This window comes from Apteryx mantelli, chromosome 21, assembly GCF_036417845.1.
Source record: "Apteryx mantelli isolate bAptMan1 chromosome 21, bAptMan1.hap1, whole genome shotgun sequence".
NCBI classification, from domain to species: domain Eukaryota; kingdom Metazoa; phylum Chordata; class Aves; order Apterygiformes; family Apterygidae; genus Apteryx; species Apteryx mantelli.
This window is the reverse complement of record NC_089998.1, coordinates 5,583,075-5,606,035: the sequence shown is the minus strand read 5'-3', so window position 1 is coordinate 5,606,035 and position 22,961 is coordinate 5,583,075. Positions and strand designations below refer to the sequence as shown.

At 38.7% G+C, this 22,961-nt stretch overlaps 1 protein-coding gene across 1 annotated transcript in view; it reads right to left on the bottom strand.

Annotated features, from left to right (window-relative positions):
• The window catches only part of MED27 (mediator complex subunit 27), a 100,104-nt gene extending 78,360 nt beyond the window's left edge, over positions 1-21,744 (bottom strand). Inside the window, exons 1-2 of the mRNA XM_067308919.1 lie at positions 21,512-21,744; positions 18,281-18,425 (exon numbers count right to left, since the gene is read on the bottom strand). Coding sequence (XP_067165020.1) covers positions 18,281-18,425; positions 21,512-21,717 — 351 coding nt within the window. The 5' untranslated portion in view covers positions 21,718-21,744. The remainder of the gene's footprint in view (positions 1-18,280; positions 18,426-21,511) is intronic.
• Positions 21,745-22,961: the final 1,217 nt, after the last annotated feature.

Sequence of the window (22,961 nt, the reverse complement as noted above, 5' to 3'; positions counted from 1 at the left end):
CATTCAAAATAGCAATCTGCTGTTAGGATTACCAAACTCAAGAAAGGAAGCGAGCTAGTGATTTGAAGGGAAAAAACACTGGAGGAAAAAGGCATAAGAGTAAGCACTCCGCTACAACAGGTCTAAGGGGAGTTATTTTGCCTTGCAGATTTCTCTCCTTACAGAAACAATCTTTTACAACCAGACAATTCCTTGTCACCTGGAAGCTTCCTGAACATATGTTATTCCTGCTTTTAACTTCCTTGAAGTCCCTGCAAAAATGTCTTTCTAGCCTATTGATCAGGATGACATGCCACTGCATATACAAAAAGAATATTTCCAGTACTTTATGTGCACTTTAGAAGACTCACTGTTTCAATAAGTAACCTTTTAATGAAGATAGACAACACCAAGGGTTATAAAATAAGTTTAAGCAAAATCGGTCAGTCAAGGCACTGTTTGACTTCAGCAGTCCCTGGAAAATCGCAAAGGATTTGCTGCCACTCTGATCACTCAAGCCTCTAAAAAACTTTGCCTGGTCCATTATTTATTTAATAAATATTCTTTCCATATTTACCACAAGCATCGTGAATAGGAGACATTAGTTTCCCAGACCTCACACTGTGGTGAGAAAGCAAAAAGCAAACTCTTAAATAAACACACGATAAATGTCTCATCAGTCCCCTCAAGCACATTCTGCAACTGTTGCTGCACGCCAGCGTCAATTTTAAAAGCAGGTCATGGATGCTTAGTGAAGAGCCATAGACCCTTCATTTCCCCACAGTTGGGAGTTACTACGTTTTGCAAATTAGCACCTATGAAAATGTACCAAGGACAGTACTTTGTTAGTTAATTTAGACTTCTGGAGTTCTACTAAGACTAGTCTTTGTTTAACAGTTAATATTCCCTGTAACAGATTTTTTTTTTTTTTTTTTTGAAAGCAACAGAAAGCATTAATAAGACCCTTTTTAGAGTCATCATTCAGTGTACTGGTAAGCTAGTGAAATCCCTATTATGGTATCACCACTGGCACACCATCATCAAATACACACTACTATTCAGAAAAAAAAAAAAAACCATAAACAATCATTTAAAAATTCGTTCAAAGATTAGCATAAAAGTAATTTTACAAATTACATTTGTAACATAGCATTCCCCCAGTCCAAGAACAGTTCCCATGCCATTAAAGTTTATGCTGTTTTAAACACTTTCTCCCCCATAGTTCTCTTAAAGATCCACACAGAAGAACTGCAAGTTTTGTTAATATAGGGAAAAAGCAAAACTTACTATGAACAAACTCCTATCAAATGAATATAGCAACAAAATGGTCATGAGGGAAAAATCTTCAAGAATCAGAAACATGTTTTGGTTTATGAACCTAAGTTAAGTCTTCCTTTACTCCATCACCCTCTTTTCTGTTGCAGGATTCCTTTTGCTACGTTGCAGGGAAAACCTGGATGTTCCATGTCACTGCTTCTTCTAGTTGATGCAATCTGCTACAGCAAAACAGTTGTCTCATTTGGGTTGTTGCAAAAAATTAACAAGAAATTTACTCATATCTGTATGCAAATATGGTTGTCTATTACATGGAAACATGATTTTGAAACACCACATTTACAAAACATAATATTCCAAAGCCCCTTGGTCTCTATGGACAACTACATAGCACCAAGCTGTCACATAAAACACCACTAATAAGATGTTCTTTTGATTCCCCACAACCAAAAGTCTCCACCCATTAAAAGTGTTGTGCAGTCTCTCACTTCCATCTGTTCGACAGTGCTGCACTTTGAACGGACATCATCATCTCTTGGATCTGCCAACGCTAGCAACTGAATGGATCATCTAACAGAACAGCTAGGCTGCAGCCTTCGCCTCAAAAAGATTTTTTACTTCCATTTCTGTAGAGTGTAGTAGAGTCCATTCATCCACTTCAGGTCTTCCAGAAGGAAGGTATTGGCTTTGAGGAAATATCGACTCGTGCCCTTTATCTATTTTACCTGAGTAAATTAAGACATACGGGAGGAAAACCAAAGAACACCAGAAGGGGGTATACAGCTAAGGAAAGCACAGTAGCACTTTTATACCTTCTTCAATCTTCCTGAAATGTGATTACAGTTGACCTTTAAATCCAGTGGATCAACCAATCAATTGTACTGGAACAACCTTGTATATGCGATCTCAGAGCATGCCCATATTTAAAAAAAAGAAACGTTCAATGTCTGCCTGGTGTAGTCACTTTATTTTGCTGGAAAAGTTACCAAGATTTGTCTCGATTGATTTTACTTGCAAGAAAAACACAACATCAAAACTGCAGCATCAGCAAACATTAAAGGTCTTAGCTTCTTGCAGGATGAATGCAGTATCAATAGTTATTAGGATGTATTCATAGAAGGTACACAAGAGGGATGGAGAGAAGATGCTAGTAATCTCACTTAATCCTAAAGTAGTCCCAAGTCAGGTTCTTTAGACTGTGGGAAGAAAAAAAAAAAAATATCAAGGAAAGTTATAAACATTCCTAAAGTATTTGCCAGACAGAATGCTGAATTTGGAAGTGAAAACATTTAACAGCTCTAAGTAGTAAAGCATTTCCTTCCTATTCCCCTTTAATACATGAGAACTTAAGGAGCGAGGAAGCACTATTAAAGCATTTGTCCGATGAATCATTTGATCTCTGACACGGTCCCATGGTAAAAATCCCAGCAAGGTTCCTCCTCTCCCCCCTCCTTTTTCATGGTGTGCTCTGCTTTGGAACCAGTCTTCTCCTCTACTGTTACTGTATTTTACAAGTTATACCACCATAAGGCAATTTTAATCACTCCATTGCACAGACACATCAATTTCTGCTTCAAACACATTATCTCCCCAAAGTTGTTAGTGGCATAGTTATCCGTTACTTATCAGAGCCATCGACAGGTTGTGGGGAGATAATACTGCAGAACCATGAACCAGGACAGCTTCTCACTAGATATTTTCATAAAGCACGTCAAAAAATGAAACAGTTACTACATAAATGCTTTTTCTGTCTCAAGAGCACAATTTCAGATGAAGATTAGCCCCGGAGCCATAGCTCAAGCCAGTTTTATTTCCCAGGTACGTGCGGGTGACAGGAACCACATGCTCAATTCCAGACTACAGATGAAGAGAAGTTACATTTCATAAAGACTTGTAACAGGGAGGACAGCAGAGATGTATAAGCCACAAAAAACATGTTCACAATCCCAAACATACTTCCCTGGTTTTGCAAGAAAGTAGTAAAGGTATGATTCAAAGGTGCCCTGCTCTAATAAAGGTTTTAACAGGACACGCTTCAGTTATCCAGCCCAACAGAATCAACTATGAATTTTCACTGAAGTACCAAGAGAACTGCGAGAAAGGCATGAGGACTGTAGTTGAGTTGTTTGACTTTTCTTGAAGGCCAACAGAGAAAAAGGCTTCTGGGCTACTATAGTCTGTGCTAAAGGGAATAACTTTTGTGTCACGTTCTACATCAGGTTTTATTTCAACTAATAAAATGTGCCTTAAAAAAAATAACCCAGAAGAGACTTCAGTATGGTGGTCTACAGTGGGCTCAGGAACGAGATCGGCAAGCACTAGTGATCCTACTCTTATGCAGCAGTCTCTGTCAGGCTTCTCAGAGTACTTATTATGCACCACAACCATGATTTTCTAGACAGGGAAACACAGACGTGCATAGTGAAGTGACTTGTGAAATGTCACCCAGCCAGCTAATGACAGAAGAGACAAGTAGAACTCCAGAGTTCCTCCAGTGCCATGTAAAGTTGGCAACACTGCAACTCTTGAAACCCTCATCCTTCCCATCCCAAATCTCCTGAAATGTCCACGCACAATATCATCATCCATTTGTGTTCACACAGTCAACTAGAGAGCAAATTCTTTCGCACAGAAAGTCACTAACAAATACTCTTTTCCTCTGTCTTCCCTGTTAAGGCTAGGAGAACATCACAATGGCTTTAATGCCTGAAAACCGGCAAATATTTCACTCCATATTACATGCCAGAATGTCCAAAAGAATGAGGAAATTGGACATGACAGGTTATCTTTTGCTTACCATGCATAAAAGAACTTGCAGATTTGATTAGTTCTGCGATCTATGAAATCTCTACAAAGAGCTTCAGAAGATGAACCAAGCAATGCAATCAAATTAAAAAAAAAAGAAAAAAAAATGGCACTGAGCAAACTGAAAATGCTACACTGAAATTTCTGAAAATACAAGATTTAACTCCAGAGTAAAACTGAACCATAAGGCAAGCCAGAAAACTTGTTAAGTCTCAGTGCAGAGACAACTGCAGAGAAAACTCTAAATAGAACCCAACAGAAAGCATATGGGTAGGGCAAGGAACATTAGAATAAAAATCTAACTAATGGTGAAACATCCAGTGATTTTTTTGTTTTAAAACAGTCTTGTGGGAAGAAAAACATATCCAACCTAAAGGAAACTCTAAAGGGGGGGGGGGGGGGGAAGCAGCTATTGTTCTTTTAAGTGCAGCTTATTTGATGTAAAAGTGACATTTTCCCTGAATGAAGAATTCTCTTAACATAAAGAAAAGCCAACTTCTGATATGAGACAGAGCCCAGTAACACTGCTGTAGTTGAGAATGTCATGATTTCCATCAAAAAACTGTTTTGCAGAGATTAGGAACAGCTGTTTCAAACTGAATTAGACTAAAACTGGAAACAAGCTGTCAAGACCCAAAAAATATATTTTATACATAAAAGAACGTATTTGATTCAGCTGTTTTATTGTAGTGGTCAGCCAAAAGAGGGAAATAAAGTAACATTCTGAGATTTCAGTCACTGTCTCAAAGACTCTCTCATTTTTAAAACTAAGTTGCTTTTTATGTAGATTTATTCCTTTGAGCATTTGGAACAGGAAAAATGTCAAACAGCTCATATCACAGATTCTTGAATATTTTCAAACCACGGACAGCTTAAAACAGTTTAAAAGACACCTGAAGACTCTTTCAGCTCTAGTCCACATTCTCCACATTTTCTGTAGCAGTAACAGCATGTTAAAATAAAGAGAAAACACTAAATTGCTAATGACATGGAAAGATTAAAATAATTCACTTTAACCCAATACTTGCAGGTACCAGTACATGCATGCAGTTTATTCCCTTCTTTCAGCATAAAGCACTAGATCAGTGTGCAATGTTTTCAGCGAAGACACTGCACCTTCTTCTTTGCATGCTTGCAGAACCTATAAGGCTTTTAGTGAATATTTTCAACACTGACTTCCACAGGAATTACAATTTCATATAATAAGTAAATACATCTATTTTAGAATATACTATAAAATGTCACATTGAATTGCAATTCCTTTGTGTCTAATATCTCACACAGTATATAGAGCACCTACTTTATCATGACGCTGACAATTACAGAAGCTTAGAGAATATAACTACAACAGACAAATTAATCAAGACTGGTGCTGGTTTTGAATATAACTTCTTCTTAAGCATAAGCCTGAATATCAAAGGCCATTGAGTTTTTATTTCATTTTTTAAGATGTAGCTGTTGTACTCTGCTTTCCAACCAAATCTAAGGCATCTTTGGAAATGTTCTTAGTGCTTCAACATGTTCTTTATGTTTCATAATATGATGATATGTACTAATTCCACCCAATAAGTATGTTACTTATTTCTGTCAGCCTGTCACTATATCTGCTTTTGAAGAAAAGTTATCTGGGAACAAGCCAATTCATGAGCATAGGGAAAAAAAAGAAAAAAAGCACATTCCAAGAAAGGCTTTTTTAATTCCCTAAGACATCTAACAAGTGTGTAACTAGAGTCATGAGCAATTTCAGCTTTCAGATTATTCACAGTCTAGCTTTAGGCATTTAACTGGAGTACTTAGGTTCTCGGCAAACTCAGTGGAACAGCAGAGTATGATTGAATGCTTCACACTAAGCCAAAAACCTTAGAAAAAGAACACAACAAGGTAACTGCTGCTCAGGATACATAAACTTTTGATCTTTCTGTGATAAGATCAAAAAAGCAAAAAGACCAGCACCCAGTGGAATCAATCAACTTTCATTAAATCTACTTTTATTAAACCAGAGCAGATATTTTTCCTCACTATACTGTAACTGAACATAAGTCAGTGGTTAAAAGATTTTATCTATGGTTTTGTTTCTTGTACAAGTGGAAGCCTTATATTCAGGACATTTCAAATGAGATAAAATAAACTGCTACATGCTGGGGCTAATCTCATATTGGCTGAGAAAATGATAACATGTACTAATAGATCACCTTCAGCTCCAGCCTTTGGGATTTTTCACTCTAATTTTTTTTAAATGAGAGCTTATACCACCAAGATGTACCACGGCAACAAAAGCAGTTTGGATTCAAGTAGCCTTGAGTGCAGTGCTCGTACTTTCATCTCCCAGTCTGCCCCACTGTGGCCCTACTCAAACTTCTGAGGGCTAAAAAATGTTTCTTTAGCTATAGAACTAGGCTGACAGCCAGCCATAGAGTTATATAGGCTACAATTCCTACTACCACATTTAGGATATTGTTTTGCCACATTTCTGCTCCCAGCTGACCCAAGATATAGGAATATAATTAAGAAAAATTTTAAAAATCAAGTCCATTGCTCAAGAGGCAGCATTTTACAGCTGCAGCAGAGCTAGCTCTTAGTTTTCGCCACAAGAAGAGTCATTCAGAGTTCTTTCACAAAGCAGAAAAGCAGTCTAATATACAAAATTCATGTATTGTAAAAGCTTGGCCAGGTACCTGGCCAAATCTGAAACAAAGTTCACCTGCAAAAATAAGGAATTTTCTCCCTCAGGAGGATATAATAGGACCACACCTACTGCAAGATGTATATTCACTCCATTAATGTCCTAAGGAATTCCTAACAATCCTTTGAGGAGGACAACTTTCTTCAATTGATCTAACAAAACTTTAGTTTATTAACAGGCATGTTTTGGCAACAAAAAACTCATTCTGGAAGCTCATCTGAGGTCAACTGCCCATCCTTTTTAATACCCCTTTATCTACGTAAAAATTAGGCAGCCGCTCAGCAACAACAGTGATGTATGCTCTGTAAGTTCTCAGTCACATTCTTCAACAGTCATAGCATCAGAGCCACAAAATGACAACACTCTTGCAGGGCATAATTATCCTTTTCTCTCGGGGAAATAAAATCAGTATGTATTGATCCCAAGAGGCTAGAAATTTCAAGAATCACCACAGACTTACGGTTACAAGTTCCCAACATTTGAAGCTTTATATTAACTATTGCTGAACACGCAACCGTTGCCACAGTTTTGCCAAATGTACAATGCCATGAAACTACCCAAAGCAGTGATCTGAATGGCATTTTGATTATATACAGCTCCTGACACACATTATCTCCAGTTTTATTAGCTTCTATGTGATTTCCATGTTTTGTAATCAACAGTATCTGATTAAGATACACCCGGGAAGAATCACGTACTGCTCATATGTAATTCAGACAACTAAGTCTCTCTGTGAACGGTCTGAGGGGACCAACTTCAGTAACTCCAAAAGAGAACCCCCCAGAAGATTAGAGAGATGAGTGTACTTCTGCATAAAACAACAAATAACAGCCACGCTAAAAGATCTGACAGCAACAATAGCTGGGAGCAACAGGGTGAGATCATTAAAATTTCCATTTTATTTGATTTCCTCTAGAAACTATAAGAAAAGCTTTTCCATATAAAGAATAAAAATGGGCTGCTTATCGCCTCTATCAGTTACACTATATTAGTGTTCGTATTACTTGAATACCCTTCATATGAAGGTCCCAAAATGCTTTACAAACATCTTCAATTTGCCTTAGCGGAAGTGAGACATAACTTCCTTTGAGAAATGAAAAACCCAAAGCATTATTCACTCATACTTGTGGCCTGCAAAGGGGTATTTCAGCAGTACCATTTCTTTTGAAACACAGTGAAAACTTACAGTCTAGTACTGAGAAACTACAAATAATAGGGGCCAAACCTTAAGAAATTTTTCCTAAAGTCAATTTATAGGCAAGTCCTACTTTTGTAGGTACATGAGATTCTGGTTTTATGCCTTATGAGACAATTTAAGACAACAAAATAAGTGAAATGGAGTTTTAGATTAACTATGAAGAGGAAAAAAATAAAAAAATAAGAGAAAAAACAAACAAACAACTTCACATAGGATAAAACCAAGTCTGTTTGGGGCTTTTTTGTGCTATCTTCCACATAGAAAGGAAACTACAGTCTAAAGGTGGATCATCTTTTATTCAGAAAACTTCTCTATGTACAAAAGAAAAAAAAAGAATTAATCTTAAAGACTAGACCCCTCTATATTGTTTTACATATCAAATAGGTTTACAGATAGCCATAGAAGATTCAGTAAATTCTATCTGGTTTACCTAAGGGAATCTATAAACTTAAAAATAGCCAAAATTAAGTTGTATCTATCCTATGAAACAGAAGAAAGCTGTTTTTCACATTTATCGATTCCTATCCCATTCCTGCATACTTTTAGATGCAGGAGGACTAATAAAGAGCTCAAGTTTTTTGAGGATCTACAAGCCTTAGAAAAACAAGCTGTTAGGAGGACAATGAAAATTAGGTAACGCTCCTTCTCTTTGCACAGCACTCTGTTGGGGCAACCCCAGGGCTCAAGTCTCTGAGAACATCCTCTGTGCTTTCATGGTGGCCACCATGCACTGGAAGAGAGTTGGGCTTTCATCACAGGTAGCACATCAGCCTGAGCCACTGACAGCTAGCTGGCAAATAAATATGAAATACAAAGAAACACTGGGTCCAATGCTTTCTTATGCTCTTCTTGTTCTGATGTCCTACATATTCTTCAATTAATTCCAAGACAACATGGATTTCCAGTTATTCTTTGTCACATTTCTCAGCTTCCAAAAGTGAATCCTTTTCTTCAAATCTAATATTTGTATCATAACTTATTCATCTACATACTTCATTTTCTGTGTATATACATGACTTAGTTTGAATCAAAGTCTGTAATATAAACAAGTCTTTAATATAAACAATGAAGTTTTTACCAATTTTGTTTGATGACTGCAGCATGCAGCTTAGAAATGGAAAGTGATCCCTGGCTTGCAAACTACGTAATTCAGCCCTCCAGAGTGAACTGTATGAAGAGCCCTTGCAGAGAAAAAAAAAAAAAAAAAAAAAAAAAAAAAAAAAAAAAAAAGTAGTTGGGAGAAGAATTGGGAGGGGGCAGAAGCATTTTGGTTGAAGTAGAGCAACATCAATCATTCCATCCTGAAATAGGCTAACAGCTAGAACATTAATACTTATCAAAGAAACAGAAAAAAAACCACACTCATTAGCAAATAAAGGTGTTGCAAAGCATGAAATAATTCCCACCAGCTGACAAGGGGGCTGTGATTTATAATAGTGTGTATTGATATATCACTTCTCATAATTAGGAAAAGTGAGACCAGTACTGCTTACAGCATTATTTTGAACAGAGCCTTGAAAAATACTGTTGAATAACAACACACACAAGGCACAACAATAGAAAAGCACCATATCATACTCTCAGGCTGTTTCAGATTTGAAACCAAGTATTCTAACAAAATTGAGTAAGAAAGGCAATTTCTGGTTAAACACATATTGCCTTATTTTACAGCAGCATCCTAGTGCAAATTATTATTACAAATCTGGAAAGATCATGGACACAAAACATTGAAACTACACAACAAACAAGCCTGAATTAAAGGCTAATTATTTCTCACTTTTAAAGTGACAAAGTACTTGGCATCACTCTTCTCTTTCTGAAATAACAAACAAACCTTACTCTACTAAAATGTCAATGAAATTCAACCAGCCTGCAAGGGAATTATACTGGCCCAACAAGGCAAGCATGGCAGAGTCCCACCTGCCATTCCATCTTTTCAGTAATGCAAAGAAGAAAAACAAAACAAAACACAAAACTCAGAATTTTCACTTCCTTTTGTTTCAATTCTTAGGCGTCAAAACATTTTCACAGTGTTTATATATTAGCAGTAAAACAGGACAGCCCCAGCTCAGTTCATTTGTTCAAAAACAGCATAGGAATCAAAGGCAAAGAAACAGAGTCCCAAGATGTCCAAATGCCACCGATTCCCAGCTGAGGAGGGAAGATGCACCCTCTCAACAACAACAACAAGATGCACATAAGTGGTGGTATCCATCTCTAATGCCCCCAACAGATGCTGCTTTACATAGGATTTCTAGGGAATATAAACCCCATCCAACATACAGCAGTTGGCAAGTCCACCTATGCTTTTGAACTGTTATTGCAAGTTTCCCTGTTTTCCTGATTGTTTTCACTGTTTTCACTGTTTTTCCCCCCACTATTTTTAATATTTTTAAAATATCCTTCAAAGCTCAGAGACCCTCAGAGAAAGTCTTTGTCATGCATTTTTTCCTGCTCTAATAATTTATACATGCTGGTAGATTATTTTAATCCCCCCCCGCTATACATTTTGGCACAAGCCTTTTTTCCTCCTAATGCCTTTTTCAGTGCTTTTTTCCCCACCAGTACTGTAATATCAAAGATAATATGCATACTACCTGAATTTGTCACTCCTCTCTTTGCTGGTCACTAAAACCAATCTTCCAATTAAAAAAAAAAAATTCTTCAGGCAGACAGCTGAGCAATAATTAATAACTCCTGCCGCTGGAAGCAATGAGGTAACCACCTGTTGCCTATTCATTTAGAAAACTAGATCATTAATGGAATTCTGAAGAAGCAAGGACATTTCACCAAAACATTCGCCTAAAATCGCAGAAAATTAAAAGCCCATAAAGGGCATTTTTCCAGACTGCCAGACAAACAACATTAGTCACTAACTGGATAATACTTGGCATCTACAGAGCATTTTTGTCCAAAGAACCCAAGGCACTTGAGACGCATTTAGACTAGAAACTCTGCCGAGAAGTAGGTTAAGTATTATTATCCCATTTTATCCTAAGAAAAATGAGGCATGGAAGATTCATGCATCCTGTTCAAGGTTACAAAGAAAATTAATAAGAAAGTCAAGAATAGAATCCAAGTGGCCCAGCTCCTATTTTGTACCCTGTGCACAAGAAAACACCAATATGCCTATCATCCATTTCTCCAGTAATAGGAACATAAACACCAAGTGCTTATCTACACAGGGAAATAGTCTAGAAAAGGTAATCCGTAACAGCCTTTCCACTCTGGGTCCCTCCCTTAAGCACTGATTCTGCACTTACAAAGCAAATTAAAATACACTTAGAAGAGTGCAACAGAAATATCCTTGGAGGGACTTAGGCAAGCAGTCATTTTGTTTCAATTCAAATTTTAGTTTATTTTTCATTATTCCCTTTGGGGGGCAAATCAAGAGATCTGGGTCACTTCAAATCTTGTCCCCAAAATAACTTCTTTAGCAGTCCTGCTCGCTGAGAATACCAGCATCTAGAGCTGCCCCACTAGCCCTGCTGCACCCCCTCGCAATACTGTTTTCCTCAATGCCACCTATGGGCGTCAGCTCACTGATATTATAATATGCTTGAAAGGAAAACGTTTCACTATTTGAGTGAATGAAACCTGAGCAGAAGAGTTGGATCTGCATGCAACAGTATGCCAAAATATTACAGCACTGCATTTTCACAAAATAAAGGCCTGAAAGGACAAAATCTTGGCCATCTGCCTGAACTTCCAAAGAACTGCCAACATAATAACTCAGTTACATTGTCCATGCTACTGTAAAACTACATTAAATTCAAAATGTTTGAGCGCATCCAGAAATTAAAATTAATGTTCCTTGGAATGAGTACTTCATTTTACAATCAAGACAAAAAAAAAGTTACTTCAACGGTGTTCCTCTACTATTATGGTTAACATTTAATGGCATTTATTGTCGTTAAACTCAATATTTGTGTCTAATCAATACTAAGCTACCGAGGGCAGTCTAACAAGTCTGGACTTTCTCTACAGGCTCTATTGATTCCTTTTTTTGAGACCTACAACAAACAACTTATACAAATAATTTATCAGGGAACATATCAAGATAATTTAATAAACAAAAATTATATATTCCTTTTCTCTTTTCTCATGTGACAGAAAATCATTTTAACTCATTAATGGTAATTATCTCAACAGTTCGATTTTAAATTTATGTAAAAAACAAGAGGAAGCTATGAAGTAACAGATTTAAATCCATATATTTTTTAATGTATTTCAACATGCATGTCAACAGTAGTTTTTCTTCAGTTTCTATTTGCCAATCTACTACTTTTAAATAAATTCATAACAATATTTACGCACTTTCATTCACTTAGAATATTTACAACATCACTGATATTGTAAAGCCCATGCAAGTTGCCATAACCTTCTTTTTACAGATAAACTTATAAAATAATTTGACTTAAATCACACTCACCCAGACAATCACAAAGTTGGAAAAGTTTGGGTTTGGTTTTTTTTTGGCTTTCTGCCCTAAGTAGCGATAACAGCATTACCAAATGCACTATTAACAGAATTTGTAACTACGATCTCATTACAATAAAACCACCACCACCAGCACTCACATACACTTCAGCACGTGGGCTCAGACTATACGAGCGCTGCCGTTTGAGTTCAGCAAACAGACAAACGCAACTCTGAAAACAGTAGCGCACACAGCACTGTACTCCAGTGAGGTTCAGCTCCAGGAAAAGTTTTAAAATAATACCACCTATTCAAGAAGACAATTGTTCTAAGTTTTCCCCCATTTGTACTACTGTTTTTTAAATTCCTCAAATGCCTGAAAACACACTCTTTATTGGGAGGGGGAAAAAAGGGGGGGGGGGAGAACACTTGTAGAAAACGAGTACTTTCACCTGGGCACGTGAACTCCACTGTTACTACAATCACTTTCACCAGCTCAAGGAAGGCTGTTCCAGTGTGTTGCTATCAAACAAACTCAGTGTTTAAGTCTGGTCGTGAGAGTGATTCTACGGCGTTAGCTTGGTGGTTGAGACACTCTGCAAGTGTTCTTCAAATAAACCTGCAAAAAATCTCTACCAGTAATTAATGCTCAAATCTTGTGCATGAACCACTTGAAAGCATCCCTGTAAGAGAGGCAGAACTTGCAGTGTAAAAGCATTTGCCTAGCTCCATGGACACATAATACACTGCGTATCTTCTGTTCCACTGGAGTCAACAGAAACACCTTAACGGACACTGCCTCGGGCATGCACAGGGCTAGGGTATGCAAATGCTATGCCAAGGGCAAAGAGGATGAACAAATACACACTACAGGCAATAACCTCACTAAAGCGGCACATGAAAAACAAAAAGTTTATTCCACTCCAGGAGTTAGCCCAAACTCCAGCATTCCATAAATGTGTATCTGCCCTGATCGCCAGCTTTACTACAGCTGGATCAGACAACTATACTATCACAAGCTTTAACAAATGGATTATCTATGGGATATGTATCACAATATTGACTGTATCACATAATCAATATTTTCTCCCCCACAAAGCCCCTTCATCACCCAGTACTGAGAACAAATATGAAGAAATACACAGTTGCTTAGTAAAGGATGCTCTCACGAACAAGAGCATGTTCTGCTCTGTGGCAGAAAATGAGCAGCAGCCCGGAATCAGGAAGGCCAGCGTAAGGGCACGGGTTAAAGCAAGCGTGTTGGACTACAGCAGAAGCAAGTCCTTCCCCTGCTCTGTCACAAACGTGAGGCCACTCTTTTTGATTAAAAAAAAAAAAATTATATATATATATATATATATATATATATAGTATTTCAGTCTAATTTAATGAGTCACTTTCAACAATTCCTTTCACCTAAACTTACAGCTGAGGTGTTCTCTCCTGTGGCAGTTTCCTGTGAATTCTAATATAACGCAACAAATCAGTACATGGTAACAAGAAATAACGAAGCATTACTCTGCAGGTCAGGTACTGATTGCTTTTAGTATCGGGCCACACACACACACAATACAGTAACCCTTGCAACCGTTACTGTAATCTTAGATTTATTAGCTGCTCAGAAATAACAAGCACATTACAAAAAAATGCAACAGCTGAGATGTACATAATTACTAGAAACAGAAACGAACTACAATTACTAGGCAGAACTGGTCTGTGTTAAAAAAAATAATCTGCTGATTTCTGAGAGCTTCCTAACTTACCAACAATACTTAAGCTGCATTACCCATGCAGAAAAATAACCTAATTTTTTTCTAAGATTATATCTTCAGGATTACATTAGAGGGCATGAAAGGATCCTTCTGGGAAATAATACTTCCACTGCAATGAAGAACTCAGCCTCTCTTAAACAAAATTGAAGGGGAGGAGAAAAAAAAAAAAAAACAAAACATTTTATAAAAGTAGATCTAACTACTGACTCATGTCTACTACATTCCTCCATGCACCCCAAAGTCAGCAAAGTAATCTACCTGGACGATTTCTACCAACACATAAAAAAAGAATTCAGTTAGCTAAAGCAAAGAAAACTGTTCAGCTCTTGCTTGCAAAATGATCGACTTATACTTCCAGTGTTTATGCCAGCTATAGCTTGTAAGCTCTATTAAACACCTGTAAAAATAAAGTTCCTTTACAGCTGCCTGTGTGTGTAATTAATACATCTGACAAGCTGTTGTGTTCCCAAACAGCTGCTTCTATTACATGGACAATTCTACCATCTGCAAAACTATTGGATAAACTACAATAAGTAAATATCAGGATAGCAGGTGCTAATAAATAACAAGAGCTGCCAAGATAACACACTTCTGTATGGAAAGTTTTAGTTTTTCCATTGTACTTTTCTGTATCCCTGGAACAGTCAAACTTAAGATGCTCAGAAACACAGGGACTAGCTTTGTGACTCACAGGAGCAGTAAAATAAGTGTTGGAGCAAATCTCTCTGAAACCACAGTGAATGCAACCCACCTCTATGACACTAAGCCAAAGCATTAGGTCAGTAAGTTGCCACCTGAAAGTGGGTCTCCTCAAAATACATAATCAACCACAATTACACACATTTATCATCGGTAAATAAAACAAGTTAAACATTGTCAGGTAAAGCCTAATCTCCTATGTCAATATTCACATCTTAAACAGAGAATTTCCTATTTAGGTTTGCGAGTATGGAATCTTCACTACACAGCATTGCTACTTAACTCAAAAAGCTTGTTCACGCATGCAAGACTGAATCAAAATTGGCTATTTGCTATGAGAAGTCTTGACCCAGCATCAAAACAAAGCTGCTAATCTAAAGAAATAGCAACTATTCTAACATTCAAAGTCTCATGAACCACCAAAAGCAATGGTTAATACTGCCCCAGTTGAAACTTAAGAAAAACAGAAAACTTGTATTTGTGTAACCAATTTTGCTGTGAGAAGAGTCACATAGGTAAATATGATCCACATTTAGATTTACGAAACTGAAGTTTTACATATTTTCATACACTATTAAAAAAAAAAAAAAGACAAACAATTTGGTAATACTATGTTTTAAAGAGCTTCACATGGTTATGGTGCTTGGAAGGTTGGTGTCACTATATTCTTCAAAGACGAGCTGAGAATACCAGTTCCAAAGCAAAAATGCCAATGGAAGTGGATCAACTAAGAATCTCAGTTTTTAACCAGACAGACTATTATAAGACATACCTCATGAAAAGCTGATTTTTAATTACCACTTCAGCACTATAATTGTGCTTTCAGTTTTAGATTTAAAAAAGTAGCAAAGCCATTTTTTAAAATGTACAGTACTAAGATATACTGAACAATTATTTACTTCTCACGAGATAGCCCAGTTATTACTGACCTTTTCTGTCTTACAAGTTACTCTTCTACCAACCTTCCTATGTTTTATAAATAAATAGCACATATACTCAACATTTAAAGTCTTTGTGTTCATTTTCCTTACATTTCATGAACGTCCTTCTGGAATTGCACCATAGCCCCAAAATGCTACTCCATCTATCCTCCCCAGCAGCTGTATGGCTACTCATGCCATCAGTAATGCATGAACAATCAAAGAGAGAGGAAAATGCCCTTATCTCAGCTCATCAAAAATACAAGCAAGCAAGCCACAAAGGGGTCACAAATTAAAAATTAAATGCGGACAGGCATAAAGTGTATTGACACATCACCACATCTGAATCCTCCCTTCCAAGCAACAGAAAACACCAGACACACATAGTAAGAACAGAAGGTGGCCAAAAGATGTAATGAAATAACATTTATTTGGGAAGTATATTTAGTAATGCAGAATTAAGCAGCTGTATATATGAGCTCCGCTAGAATCTTTGCTGTTAATGGCAAAGCCAGCAGCTAACACCCTCACACAGGTAACAACACATCTGCTATTAGAAACACAGGCAATCTATCCATCCACTGGCAAAAAAAAAAGCCTGCTGGTTGCTACAAACCCTAGACAGGACACAAGTTTAGAAGAAACATTGGGTAGAAGATAATTATTCCAGTTGTACTTGAACAGTATATTTCACTTTAGCCATAAACAGAAATGAAAGGCAACAGAGGTAGAAGAATAAAATACTGTTTTTCTCCTGGAACATTTAAAGCCACATATGAGTGCACAGGATACTAAAGCTTTCTGAAATCAGTGCACAGTATTATGAAAAACTGCTCTTCAAAGCTGCATAACACTAAGTAAATAAAAAAAACTCCACTAGAACAACTCTGCCAACACTATTTCATTAACAACAGTTTACTCTGACAATCATCTGAAGAAATTAAATCACTAAAGACTTAACTGCATTATGAGTTTAGAAGCTTTAGTACCTATATTTTTTTTCTAAAAGTAACAAAACAAGTTTTTCTTCAGTGCCAATAATCTGTTTATAAGCAACAGCAAGCAACACAAGCAAACATGAAACATTTTCTCAATAAATAAATCTCTACTTAAAAAACCCTCCTTTCCCCCATTTTCCAACCACTCCATGTTCCCATCAGTGCTGAATTCTAGTGATTTTACAAGATGTTAACACATATTTGCATTCTGAAAAGTGACTGTACAAACATTATTGTAGGATTTTAATTTAAATCTGAATAATACTAGAGCAGTTGGCTCAGTTTATGACAAGAATTTGCCCACCAACATCTTGTACAGCCTGAAAATCTTCCTTGCTCATATATCATGGTAAGTATTTTAGAGTGGAACTGTTTTTTTTAAATGCCCAAATATTTTCATATTTATTATTCTTGCTAACTCCTGCTGTCTTGCACACTGTTATTAAGAGCTACAACTGTGGAATCTCTCACTAGTAACCATGATTATAACAGAAATGAACCCATCTTTTACATTTTGTATCAGCTCATTAGTACTTCAAAAATAAATTATTAAAAAAGCTTTAAAATACGTATTCATTTAAATATTACTATAAAAAGTAATAAATGTGCTTAAAGTCAGGATGGAAACAGGCAACCAGAAGCATATTGGTGTTCAGATTGGGATTTGTAATAAAAGAATCAGTGCAGTAATACAATGTTTATTCGTTAAATAAAATCAGATGCGAGGAAAGGGATATTTTTGATCCACCACAACCAGACTATGTTCAGAGCAGAAAAGGAAAGATATCTATCCAGCTTCTGTCTCTAGACATATTCAAACAGGATTATTGAATTGAATTATTCTCAACAGAAGTAAGTTTTCTCCAACATAAATAATTCATTAAAAAACTTAAAAAAAAGCATTAACATCTGCATAAACTATTTTTTTTACATTATTTTAAATTCAGTGCAATATATACAGACCAGAACCATGAGCTATGCCAAAGATTTTCAAACCAAATTTACCTCAGAGATCAAGTGCATATGGTTTTAGCAGCAGCAAAAGGTATAGAAAACCATCAAGATTTCTGATAACAACTTCCCTCTAAATCTCTTTTCTAGAAATAAGTTTAGAAGTGTCATAAGCTCTTAATTCTCTGTTTTAACATCCTATTGCCCTCTGCTACAACATTTACTGTCAGATGCAAGGACAGAACACACTTTTGTTTGACATTTACATAAGACAAGGAGCTAAACAGCTAACACAAAGTATTATTCCACTTGGGAGATGACACCACTTCAGAAAAACAAGGGAGCACCTTAACACTGCCGTAGTCTCTCCCCTCAATTAAATGTACTTCAAAGGTTAAAAATAGTGTTTGAGATATACATTATGCTCCCCAACTTCATAACAAATTCAGCAGTCTTGACAGTCTCAAACACTCAGAGGTCTACTGTATTGCAGATCAAATGTTCTGTAGGAATACCAACTAAATTACCCAAGATGGAGGTCTGTAAGAAGTAGGTTATTTAATACTGATATATCCTGTTACCTTATTTGACCATTTGTAGGCTTGAAGAAGTTGGCTGTAAAGAGGTGTTTTGTCCTGAACAGGATCTAGGCTCAACAGTCCACTGTTGTGAAGGGGATGGTTCTCAGACGGTTTACCAACTAGATTGCTCAGACGCTCCAGTTCGCTAAAAGAAAAGAAAAGAGAAGAGCGCCTTTTAATGCCAGATCTGAAGATACAGATACCTGAGATGTACAGTCTTACTGCAGAGACAGCAATCACATATGAACTCTATTTAAATATCGACATGTTTTTTTAAATATCTGCCTACTCCGAAAAAAGTTTAATCAGGGTCATTATCCAAACAGTTTTAAGTGCTCTGTTAGTCTTTAAGCTCATTGTTTTTAAGGAGAGAAAAGCACAAGTTGAGGGTCTTTGTAAGGCAGCCTCGAAAGGGTCAAAATATTGTGGATCTGCTTACAAGCACTGTGGTATTTGTTTGCAAGCGGTTCCAGAACAAGGCATCTTTTGAGCAAAGCATTCTCCCAGAAACAACAAAATGCTGACCTGAGCCTCTCCACTGGCTGCAATACTGTGTACGAGTAGAAGCTTTTTTCCCCCCCATAAAGCAGGCAGATGCCTCATCATTTCATTAAAGTACTAGAAATTAACATTTTATTCATGTAAATTCACAGAACTGATATCAGTCCTAATCCTGAAGATGATCCTGTAAAGTTTATGACTACTCTAATCAAGTATGTGCATTCTAAGGTCTCAGGCATGGAAGTATCTCCTCTTTTCCATGAGCAATTCATACATCTGTGGACCTGTATAAAATACTAAACTACAGCATTATAAGCACCATTTTCTCTTGAAAAAAAGCCCACTGTGAAAATGATCTATTATTGCTTCATATCTCATTTGTCAAACACTGCATTTAATAATAACAAGAGTTAAGCAATTTAAAAAACATGCATTAATCAACTTGAGAAGAGGACTGGCCACTTTGCACAGATATAAAATACAGTTTTTCAAGCAACATGACTAATCAGGTACCTTTCCTTTCGACTCCTGAATGTCAAATCCTATTCTGATTGAACTTCAGAACTTCCACTAAATTAAGAGCAGGATTCAGTCCCTTACATGGATGACTTATGAAAGTCTCTGAAAGAAAGATCCCAAATATCTCAGCTGGCATTTAATGAAGCTTACGGGAATAAACACCAAAGACCAGAGAACTGAGAGTTCAGAAGCTTCTACACTTTCCTGCCACAAAATTCTCTTTTATTAATAAACGTTCCTTCAAGTTTCTATGGCCTATACTGTTTCTAAGGCTCTGGTGCTGTGAACATTTATGAATGTGCTTCATATTTCTTGACATAGGTATACAATAAAATAAACGGGAATGGACACACTAATTATAAATTTGTTGGACAGAAATCCCAGTCTATACTTCCATGACACGAGCTGAAGTTCACTGATATCTTTAATGTCAATGCACTTTGGGGCATCCCCTTGCTACCTGAAATCAATGCTTCCCAAACACATAACACAATATCCAATATTTGGATACTATAGAAATGATAGTGTTTTTGAGCAGTTATGCTTCAAAAAAAGACAAATTGAATATACATCAAAAGACCAAAAATATATTATCTAGCAAAGAAACAGAAAAAAAAATGGTCACCAAAGTACTGATAAAAATATCTATTAGTGTTCTGAAAAAGAGGTTGAAAAGCAAAATTACAAAGTTTGATGATGAAGCTACTCTCATCTATGGTGGGAAGGACAAGGACTGACCACAAAGAGTTGAAAAAGAACTTCACAGTACTGAAGCATTGGATAAAATGCAATGGAGAGAATTGTAAAATATTGCACATGAGAAAAGCTAGGTCAGAGCCTATAGCTATCTATTATTGTTTAGGAGCAAGATTTGGGGTTATAATCGATAGCTCTTTAAGAATACTGGCTCCATGCTCAGAAGCAGGCAGAAGAACAAATATAACAACAGGATTACTTAGAAATGAGCAGAAAACCAACCAGAAAACATTAGGCCTTTAGAGCTCGGTGCACCCACATCCTGAACACCATATGCAGGTCAGCATCCCTATCACAAAGCTACAAAAAGCAAAACTACAGAAAAAGGTGAGAAGGACGACCAAAGGAACGGCACAGCATCATGTCAGGAACAACAAAGCCTCTTCAACTTGGAAAGGATAGAAAACAAGGGATATAACAGAAGTCTATAAAGTTGTGTACAACATCACTAATAAGAATGATTGATTGCCATCTTTCCTAATAGAGGGGAAAAATTAGAGAACAAATTTTATTGTCGGGTATCACCATCCGAACAAACTAAAGGAAGCGCATCTTCTACCCGGAGAACTCATCACTACGGGACACGATGAACGCTAGAAGTCTGCACTGCTGGAAGAGCCACTGGATAAACTCATGGAATAAAGATCAGCAAGGACTACAAGCCAGAAAGATGCGACTCCTCGTTCAGAAGTCCCTGAACTCTAGATCGCTGGAGGCCAGGAGATATTCTGGGAAAGAGTCACCACGCGCTCGCCCTGTCCTGGGACACTGCCCAGGCGGCGGCTCCTGTTCGGGACCCAACTGAACTGAACGGACATTGGGGTGATGCCGCTGGGCTGCGGTTACCGTCCTTCCGTCCACCTCAGCGTTGGTCCCGTGGCTTCACATCAAATACACCAGCTCACACCAAGACATGTACGCAACTACGCTAATATACACTAACTTTTCAGTCACAGAAGTTCAGGTAATAAGGTCATCCTTGACCCACTCAGATGCTACTGAACGTTTTCAGCTAGTAAAGTGATTATTTTTAGATTTTTTTAATGAGGATTGAGAAAAACAGAGAAAAATCTCCCCACAACCAAGGGCGTTCCCTGGCCCAAGGAAAAACCACCAATAGCTCCTTATTAAAAATAACAACAACAACAATAAATAAGTATTATCGGCAGCATTCATCCATTTGGAGACTCCAGAATGAAAGCACGAGGTAACGGGCGCAGCATCGAAAACACGAACCGGCGTGTTTTCCCGGTCATTCCCCCCAAACTTGCTCCTGGGACAGAAGCGGCGAGGCCGCGCTGCGCGGGGGAGGCCCCGGGGTCCCGCCGCGGGGCCCGGCCCCCTCCCGGGCCTGCTCTCCCCACCCGGCCCGGCGGCTCCGGGGGGCGGAGGAGGAGGAAGGCGGAGGGGGCCAGGGCGGCCGCGGAGCCCCCTCGGGGCCGGCGCCGCGCTCACCCCAGGTCGCGGCTGACAGAGTGCAGGCTCTCCTGGAAGGCGGCCACGAAGCCCTTCTCGCGGCCCTCCAGCGTCTCCTTGTTCCGCATCCCATCCTTCAGGCAGTCGAAGACCCGCGTCACGCTGGAGCGCAGCGCCTGGATGGCGGTGATGGCCTGCGAGAAGGCCTCCAGGTTCACCCCGGGGCTCAGCACCCCCTCCGCCATCTTAACCCGCCACCGACCAGGCCCGGCCTCCCCGCGGCGGGCCGCGAGGGCACCCTGGGAAATGTAGTCCAGACCGCGGGGGGGCGGGCCGCGGGGAGCCCGGCGAGGCCGCGGCGGCCCGGGGCACCCTGGGAAATGTAGTCTGGGCCGCGGGATGGGGGGCTGGCGCGAGAGGGCGGCGGCGGCGCTTCCCTCAGGCACCGCCCGGCCCCATGGTGGGGCAGGGGAGGCCGGGGGAGGCTTCGGGCGGCCGCTCGCGAGCCCCTCGCCCGCCTTTTCTAGCCTCGGGGGTTATTTTCCCGCGAAGGTGGTTCTCCGCCCTGGTCCCTGCGCCCCTGGCGTGTGAGGGGAGCCGCGAGGAACCGGCCGTGCCCGCCCCAGGGGCAAAAGAAATGCGCACGGACACAAAAAGCCCCCCAAAACCTTTCTTCTTGCTCAAAATGGTATTTTTTCAGTCAGAAAACCCTGTGGTTTGCCTCATTCTCTATTAGTCATATCCCAGCTACCTCAGGGCATAAACTAGGCTATATTCCCCTCCTTTTGACAATTTTGGGGCATCTGTATGGATTTTCCTAGGCCTAGAGCCAGATGTGAAACCATTTAAAATAGGATACAACTGAGGATACAACTATGCTTAGCTTTAAGCACATGCTAATTTTTTTAAGATTGGGACCCGTGTTGCAGCCCCCGGCTCGATCGTCGTCACAGCTGGAGTCAACAGGACGAGGATCCAGCCTCAATTACCGAGTGTTTGCAAAGCGCTGCAAAGTTTGAAAGTGCTATCACAGTCCTAAGTATTATTAGTTTGATTTTGGAGAGGCCTGTTATGTTTTTGATGACTGCCAGCTCTTTCCCCCCGCCCTTATAGTGCAGCTAAAATAAATAGAGCTAAAGTAAATGAAGCTCTGCCCCGGCCAGTTGCCGCTCCACCCAAAGTAAATTGCAGAAGTGGCCTAGATTTTTTGTTTTCTCAGCTTCCAAAATAAATAACAACCTCTTTCATAGAGGTATTAATTAAATTCAGTAAGCGCAATTCACACAGCCAGATCCTTTACTCAGGCGTGCATTTCTTTTATGTAAAATGGAAATGAGTATGACAAGGAGCAGCAGATGTGTCACTGGCCAAGTGAAGCGAGGCTTTGCGCGCCACTCGGGTGTTTTTCTGTCCATCAGGCCATGGATCCTGAAAATTGCAGCTGATCTATTAGAAGTTCTCAGGGAACATGCAGGGTATTAATAAGTGA